This window comes from Teleopsis dalmanni, chromosome 2 (assembly GCF_002237135.1).
Source record: "Teleopsis dalmanni isolate 2A chromosome 2, ASM223713v2, whole genome shotgun sequence".
Lineage (NCBI taxonomy): Eukaryota > Metazoa > Arthropoda > Insecta > Diptera > Diopsidae > Teleopsis > Teleopsis dalmanni.
The window spans coordinates 98644775-98653047 of record NC_051847.1 but is presented as its reverse complement, the minus strand read 5'-3'; the positions used below and the strand labels follow the sequence as shown (position 1 = coordinate 98653047).

Genomic DNA, 8273 nt, shown 5'->3' with positions numbered 1-8273 from the left:
TAATTATGTTTATTAGAATTTCTAAAGGATTAGACGATATTTATATTTTTTGTATTTTAAATTATTATATAATATATATATACATACATATATATAATGTAATAAATGTAATGTGTTTTATGTAATGTAATAACTATAATATAATATTATATCAGGTCTTTCCTTTTGTAAGCATATCACAAAAGAACAACTGCTTATTTTAACAATAACATATGAAACAACAACACTGCTGGTTTATTTAGCTCAACCTTTTTGAAATTGCTTAACTAATAAGCAGCCCAAATCACATGGTTGTCAAGACTAAAAATTCGACTATTGTGAACGATTTTTGGAAGTACATACAAAATTTCCAGTTATCTGTCAACGAATGATTTGGTTAGTTATTCGTATTTCGTGTCGTCATTGTTCGTTATTTTTTCTATTTATTATTTTACTGTTAAAAGGCACGTAACATTATATTTTATTCAGAATCATGTAAAAAAAGTATTCTCATCAATAATTGCAGAGAATGATCGAAATTTCAACTTTAAATTTTGTTACGTGTTTTCCACATATAAGCGGAACAAAATCTCCATTTTGTTCAGAGTTGCCATCGCAAGTAGTCCAAAGGCCAATTATTATTATGTTATATATTTTATGTTATAAATATAAGTACATACAAAAAAATATTTAAGTTTTGTATAGACGGGACGCACATAAAAAAATAATCCTGTCATTGCTAGTTTTTCTATATTTTAAATTATTGCGATGTTTAGAATTTTTGCTTGAACTCTATATAAAATATGACATAAGACGTCTTCGGTGGCTCGCAAGTATGGCAAAAAACAGTAAGTTACTGTCCTATACTGGTCGAAATGTACGCAAAACAGTAACACTGCTTTTTCTATCAAGGCCATTAGTTGTATACTCACCTTTACCTACTCACCATACTTCGGCCAGTAAAGAAAAAAGTGTGAGAACCTTCACTGGAAATTCCAACGAATATTACAATCATATGTCAAAATTCTTGTATAAACAAAAATTGAAACAAAATTAAAAAATTTAATGAATTTGTAAATTGGTAAAAAAGAAAAAATTTCAGTATTTAATTTTGAAATTTTCAATTTATATTAGAGGTACTCAATATGTCTGTGCATCGTTACATGTGCAAATTTATTTGATTTTACAAAAACAATTCCTTTTCTTATAATTCTGCACTTGATTTGCAAACCAATATTCAAGACCATATTTTGAACACCAATTTCCTCTTGCATATTTGATTTTTAAGACTCTATTGTGAATGATACTACTTTTTTTACTGTTCGCTGGGCAATTTTGTGCAATTGTTTGATTTTTTATTTACTGTACGTCCAACAATGTCGGACAATGTCAATGTATTCTGCTTTTCACTTGTTCTTGGCATTTGTTGAAACTATGCATATCGAATATAAGTTATATTTTACAAGCAAATAAATACGTAAACAAAAATCAGCTGTTCTAAATACTTTCAAGACTAATATGCACAAAGTGTGTTCACGATTATTTGAGTTTGCAGTGATGCACATCCAACGATGCACAGACATCCTGAATACCCCTATTAATTATTTATTTTTATACAAAATATAATGTGCTTGCATTATGTACACATATGCAAGATTTACTATTTACCAAAACGTAACACTTGACGATTATAGGCCACCATGCATTTTTGCCACACCTACGAGCCACCAAAACGTCTATAGTTGATCCAATAAGGGGATTGTAAGTACGCTAGTACACTCTTCTACTTTTGAGTTCATTGGTACACTGCAAGTTTTATATATAAACTTGTTTAAAACACTTTTGACCACAGTGTGGCGAAAAGCACTATGCAGTTGAACTTTGAAATTGTTTAAGTTTTACACGGAACAGCAGCTAAACATTTTGCATGATAAATATTTTGATTAATTATCAATACTTGATACATTTGTCAAGTTCACAGACGGATAAATCAGCAATGATGCATCGATACTTTTGAATCAACAATCGGTGCCACTACCATACCAATTAGGAAAACAATCCATACATATTGATATCTAGAAATACTGAAAAACATCATTGCAGTGAAGGTACTATAAGGCTGGACATATATAAATAGAATAAGGAACACAAAAAACTTGTGCTTAGAAACAAATAAGTATTTTTTAATAAAATAAACTATACCGGAACCTGATGTATTACCTGGTTTTGTTAATAAGGCGGTAAAGTTTTTTTATTTTAACTGCACTTATTTTTACCTATTGCTGAAAGAACAGATCTCCCAAGAAGTTAAATCATCCCAAAAACTTCAGCAGAAATCCTTGCTTTTATTTTAATTGTAATCAAACCGTTTTAGCAGACGCTTTTAAACATACCGACAAGTAAATTATTTTACCACAAACATGACAAGTTGACAAAGGCGCTGTACACCAATGTTTGAAGGGCAAAATCGTTAAACAAGATAGTCGACAAACGAGGAAACCGTTACTGTTGCATGTAACAGCCTTGTTTGTCCAGCATTATTCATAGAGTTAAGTGTAAACAGGTTATTACTTTGTCTGACAACTCAAATAATTTTTTGATTTTCATTTTACTATGATAAAATTAAAAATGAAAAGTTTGAATATTGCTTTTAAGTGACATTGGGTAAATTTTGATCTTGAATATTAAAAATGCTACTTGGTTCTGGTTTAAGTTTACAATGTCCACATGCAAATAATGCAATTGTTCCTAAAATAGACGTAAACAATTTTAATAAGGTTAATTTTTTATTAAGTGCTTAATTTTAAGAAATTACTTATGAATTTATTGGTTTCGACAGACATTATGTTGCTCTACTTGTGAGTACTCGGGTCCCAATCTTTGGATTTGTTTGCAAAGCAACTGTCTGCGGATTGGTTGCTCTGAGAGAGCAAACGATCACAGTACTGAACATTTTAAGGTAAATAATAAACATTGCTTACATTTAAACCTTTCATCACAGCGTACGTGGTGCTACATGTGTGAACGTGAAATAATATTCGAAGAGAAGTTAAATCATAATATTCAATTCGATGAAGCCATGCCAACATTAGAGTTTTCCCAGGAAAACGAGGATACACCTGTACAAGCGATGGGCCTTGTCGGGTTACAAAATATTGCTAATACTTGTTATATGAATTCTGCTTTGCAAGCTTTGAGTAATGTGCAACCAATGACAAATTACTTTCTTAGTTGTAGTGAATTAGGTGAAGGATCGATTGAATTGGATCCTTCTAGAAATAAAGTAGGACTTGCTAAAAGTTACCAGAAGCTGATGCAAGATATATGGCGTAAGAGAGATGAAAAAGGTAATGAAATGTTTTATATGCCTGTAAAAAATTTAATTATTTATATTATATAGACTTTATTACGCCAAGAGATATTTTGCGCGGTATACGTAGTGTGCAACCTATGTTCCATGGATTTCAACAACACGACACACAAGAATTTTTACGTTGCTTTATGAATCAATTACATGAAGAATTAAAAGGTCAAAGTCCATATTTGCAACATGTTTATTTCAAAAGTGATGACACTGATAAAAATCAACTTAATTCTGATTCGGAAGATTGTTTATCATCGGTATCTAGTTCAAGCTGCGAACATTCTATGTCTGAAACTGATTATGAAACATGTGAAAGCAGTGTTTCCGATAATATATTACTTGATTTAAAATCATGTGCAAATAACTTGCGGAGGCGAATACCATACAAGAAAACTAATTCTAACTTAAAATGTATAAATGGTTCGCAGTCCCATTCCACCCATAGATCAATAATTACAGACTTATTTGATGGGAAATTACTTTCTTCTGTACAATGCCTTACTTGCGATCGAATATCGACAAGAGAAGAAACGTTCCAAGACCTATCGCTGCCTATACCTAATAGAGATCATCTAAATATGCTACACCAAACTCATAGTGTTAGTGCCCAGAGCATTAATTCTTTAGATTCAACAGCATCAACTACTAGCAATGGATGGCTGTCATGGATATGGAAAATAATACGATCGTGGATTTGGGGTCCATCAGTAAATTTACATGACTGTATGGCGAGTTTTTTTAGTGCCGATGAATTAAAAGGTGACAATATGTACAGGTATGTTAAGACTAAAAATGTATTATTATAAATGAATAAAAATAAAATATTTTTTAAAGCTGTGAAAAATGTAATAAATTGCGCACTGGAATTAAATACTCTCAGATTATTGAGCTGCCAGAAGTCCTTTGTATCCATCTTAAACGTTTTCGACATGACTTGTTATATAGTTCTAAGATTTCATCTAATGTAATTTTTCCGCTGGAGGAGCTTGACATGAGACCATTCCTTCATAAAAATTGTTCCTCACAAATTTCCCTCTATAACTTATCGTCAGTCATTTGCCACCATGGTACAGTAGGAAGTGGACATTATACCTGTTTTGCGCGTAATGTTTTAACAGATCGATGGTACGAATATGACGATCATAATGTTATAGAAGTTCCTGCTAATTATGTACAAAATTGTCAAGCATATGTTTTATTTTATCGTAAATACAATCCTCATATAAAGATAATAAGAGAAAGAGCAATTGAACTATCTGATACTAATCCAGACCTTTCAGCTGATATCCGTTTTTATATAGCACGTGAATGGTTGATCAGATTTCAAACGTTTGCTGAGCCAGGTCCAATTAACAATTGGGATATGCTGTGCCCTCATGGTGGTCTTATTTATTCAAAATTTGTTTTATTAAATCAAATTGCTGTCCCAGTTTCTCAACCTCTGTGGGACTATTTATATAGTATATTTGGTGGTGGTCCAGTAATTAATATGATTTTTGAGTGTGAGGTGTGCAAACGAGCTATAGAAGCTTTGGAACGTCGTCAAAATTATGAGCTACTAGTTTTTACAAAGTACAAAGAATTTGATAAGAATTTTGGTGAAAATGCAATATATGCAATATCAATGCCTTGGCTTCGTAAATGGCAACACTTTTCGCGTGGGCTAACGCATAAAACGCCGGGTCCTATCATAAATTCTAATATTGTATCAATTTCTGATACATCGCGTTCTACTTCACCCATTCGCAATGTCCGGCCAGGCTCTGATTATGCTCAAATAAGTGAACCGTTATGGAGATTTTTGCATAGTATATATGGAGGTGGTCCAGAAATTATATTAAAAAGCTCGCCAGTTGAACAAGTATGTTTATTTTAATTTCAATTACATATTAAAATACATTTGTTTTTATACACATTTAGACAAAAAATATTGATTGTGATAAATTCGTTATAAAAAACAGCAAAGAAACTGTGGATAATTCAGACACTGAGAGTAATGTAGAACAAAATCTTCAGGAAGAAATTGACAGAACATCAAATGAAATATACGAGACAATTAATGATGTAGAAATGAAAACTTCCAAAGATTTGTCAACACAAGCACCAACTATTAGCAAAAACGATTTAACTAGCAATTATAAGAAAATTTCTCGGAAATCTAAAATGCAAAATTGCAATTTATTTGGCACTCCTGGTAAATTAAACTTGTATTTTCATGGATTTATAGACAATAAAATTTTTTTTAATTTTTTTGAAGGGAACTATGTTATACAGGATGAATTTAATAAAGTGGAAAATAAAAAGAATGAGGATGATAGCTTATTATCCTTTCAAGATCAATCATTCTCACCGGAAGTTAAAAAAACAGTATCTTATTCAAATAGCAGTGGTAACTTACGAAATCGTCGCAAAAAATTTAGACCCAAAGATAAAGTAATGTTACAAAAGTTCACAAGTTTGTTGGATGATGTCAATTCTACTGAAGCGGATGCTTAAAATGAAATATTGTTTTTACAAATTTCATGCGTGTTTTTGAAGATATCTTTCATTTTTAATTATTTATTACAAAACATATTTGTTACACAATATATTTTTGCTAAGGTAGAGGCTACTTTGCAAATATTGTATAAATAAAGTTACATATATTTTTAAAGAATTACATTGGAAATATAAAAATAGTGTGGTATAATTAGAATTTAAATAAATTAAATTTGCAACAGTAATTCCATTAGTTTTAAAAAGTCTTATAAAAATGATGAATAAAAATGGTTGTAGTAAAAATATATTTTAAGATAAATTTTAGACGTGCTATTACATATTACATATTGTGTAGCGATTATTGTGCATCCTGATTAAGATAGTTTAATTGCGGTAACATTGAAATAGATGATCAAGAACGCAAGGAACAATCTTTCTTCTAAAATTCAAACTGTACAAACTGTACTTACAATATAATTTAATACAATGATATATAATATTTTAGTTATCTAAGTTCAAATTTTAATGATTTTTCCATATTCATATTTTATTGAAATATGTCAAATGTACATATAGGTACCAAATACTTAGGTATTTCAAAAATTGATTAATCCAAAAATAACAAAAAACATGAACATGTTTTTCGCTCTTGTTCTAATTTATGCAATTAATTAATAATTATGCTATTTTGCATGCTGATTACTACATCACAAAACACATATGGGAACAATTTTTTGAAGTGTTCGAAACACCTTATATTCCCTATATGAGTTAGCTTGTGTTTATTTAATTTTCATGGGATATGATCGGGTATTAAGCCTACTACCTTATTGCGTTAGCATATAAAAACTGAACATTTTAAGCCATTTGAACCTTCGTACATCTGACAGAAAAATTTGATCTTCGTTGGGCGTGTGCTGGACAGTCTTTCTCATAGCTGGTAAGTATTTTTGATAGGCAACGTCAATCTGTTAGTATGGTTGCCTTGCCGACAGTGATCTTTCAGCAAACCCACTGTAAGAATGATTTCACGGGATATCGTGAGCTTGAGGCACATTCTTTTGTCAGGTCATTTTCTCAAGATATGTAGCTTTTTATGATGACACCAGACTTAATATACCTGTAGGCCTGCTTTTCGTAATCTCTACCACAAACTTTAATGTGTATAGTACAGAATTTCACTTCCGCGGACCTTTGTTTAACCTTGTTCCACTGCATAAAATTATTGATTTAACTTTTGTTGTGAGAAAGACCAATAAGTCATTTGGATTCTCCATACCAAATGCTTTTGTAGTTTAGTTGACAGTGTATCATTGGTGCAAGCATGACTTTAGGATGACACCAAGGCTTCGTTCTTAAACTCAGAGATTTTACCATTTATCTTTCTCATTGTATGGCTTCTTTCATATGGGATATTTTGTGTTCTTTAAGCAAACTTTAGTTATTACCTATAACCAGAATTCAGTATAGAAGAAAAATATCCTGTTATTTTTCAATAATAAGATATAAGATAAGATAAAAAAATGTCTAAAATTAATAGCTAATATAATTGATGTGTTGTCAATTATTTAAATATATAAACCATAACGCAGCTCTGCACATATATAGCTTATATCATAGACTTGTTTTTTAATAGAGGCCCTTCCAAATAATTCATTCAACTTTATGCTTGGTGAATTTAAATACGATTTTCTGTTATTTTTTTACTATATGGTGGATTTAAAGCCATTGCGGTGCTGCACGTTTTATAAAAAGCATCACTTATAAATCGACATCTCCGTACTGTTTTTTATTAAAGGTACTGTATTGATTTATTATCTGCAGACGTACTTATAGGTAGACTTATATTAACGTAAGTAAAATGTATTTTGTTTGTTATAGTTCTAATAGTTCTAGTGGTTCTAGTAGTAAATCAAGGTAACGTGCAAAGCAAGTTCATAGAAAAATAACAGGATTGTATTATTTGGCGGCAAAAATACGGCGGATTTCAGCGTAACCCAGATCCATGTGAAGTCTCGCAACGTCAATATGCCGGAGCCATAAGTCAGTAGGCTCAAAAGGCTATTAGATATCGGTGGATATCTTAACTGGCATTGTATTACTAAACGTTAATTTTCGTCCTAATATTTTTTGTCTGCAGTCATTGGAATATTTGAATATTACAATTTGCTTACAAATATATACTAATCCAATTAAGATAGAATGAATTCTGGATATAGGAGACATGTTTAACTCCGTGGTTTTGAAGAAAAGACTGAAAAAGCTGTTATAAAAGGCGAATAGCACTTACCTATATTTAAAATCACTGATGTGGACTTAGCTTCAGAACATATTTATGATATGAAGAAAGATTTTTATAGATGCAACATTGAAAGACGACTTTCCTAACTGCAGAAAAGCCTGTAGAACTGTAAAAAGTCTTGAAACACTAGTAAGGAATAATTGGGCACTT

General features: G+C 30.9%; 1 protein-coding gene across 5 annotated transcripts; it reads left to right on the top strand.

The window, feature by feature from the left end:
- Positions 1 to 2567: 2567 nt before the first annotated feature.
- LOC119679420 (ubiquitin carboxyl-terminal hydrolase 20) lies at positions 2568 to 5908 on the top strand. Of its 5 annotated transcripts, none has more exons than XM_038091768.1 (6): positions 2568 to 2643; positions 2981 to 3326; positions 3380 to 4118; positions 4178 to 5204; positions 5264 to 5537; positions 5601 to 5908. In XM_038091768.1, exons 2-6 carry the CDS (start codon positions 2996 to 2998, stop codon positions 5837 to 5839), a joined length of 2610 nt encoding a protein of 869 aa, XP_037947696.1. In that variant the 5' UTR covers positions 2568 to 2643; positions 2981 to 2995; the 3' UTR covers positions 5840 to 5908. The 5 variants fall into 5 exon arrangements, with proteins under 5 accessions (XP_037947696.1, XP_037947695.1, XP_037947694.1 ...); XM_038091767.1 differs by having other exon boundaries at positions 2575 to 2738; XM_038091766.1 differs by having other exon boundaries at positions 2575 to 2756.
- Positions 5909 to 8273: the final 2365 nt, after the last annotated feature.

What these genes read in the sequence shown, in the direction of transcription:
- LOC119679420 (XM_038091765.1), top strand. Translation starts at nt 2,670, where the DNA reads ATGCTACTTGGTTCTGGTTTAAGTTTACAATGTCCACATGCAAATAAT. An exon ending in GCGTAAGAGAGATGAAAAAG is followed by an intron (nt 3,327 to 3,379) that starts GTAATGAAATGT and finishes TATATTATATAG; the next exon opens with ACTTTATTACGCCAAGAGAT. An exon ending in AAAGGTGACAATATGTACAG is followed by an intron (nt 4,119 to 4,177) that starts GTATGTTAAGAC and finishes TATTTTTTAAAG; the next exon opens with CTGTGAAAAATGTAATAAAT.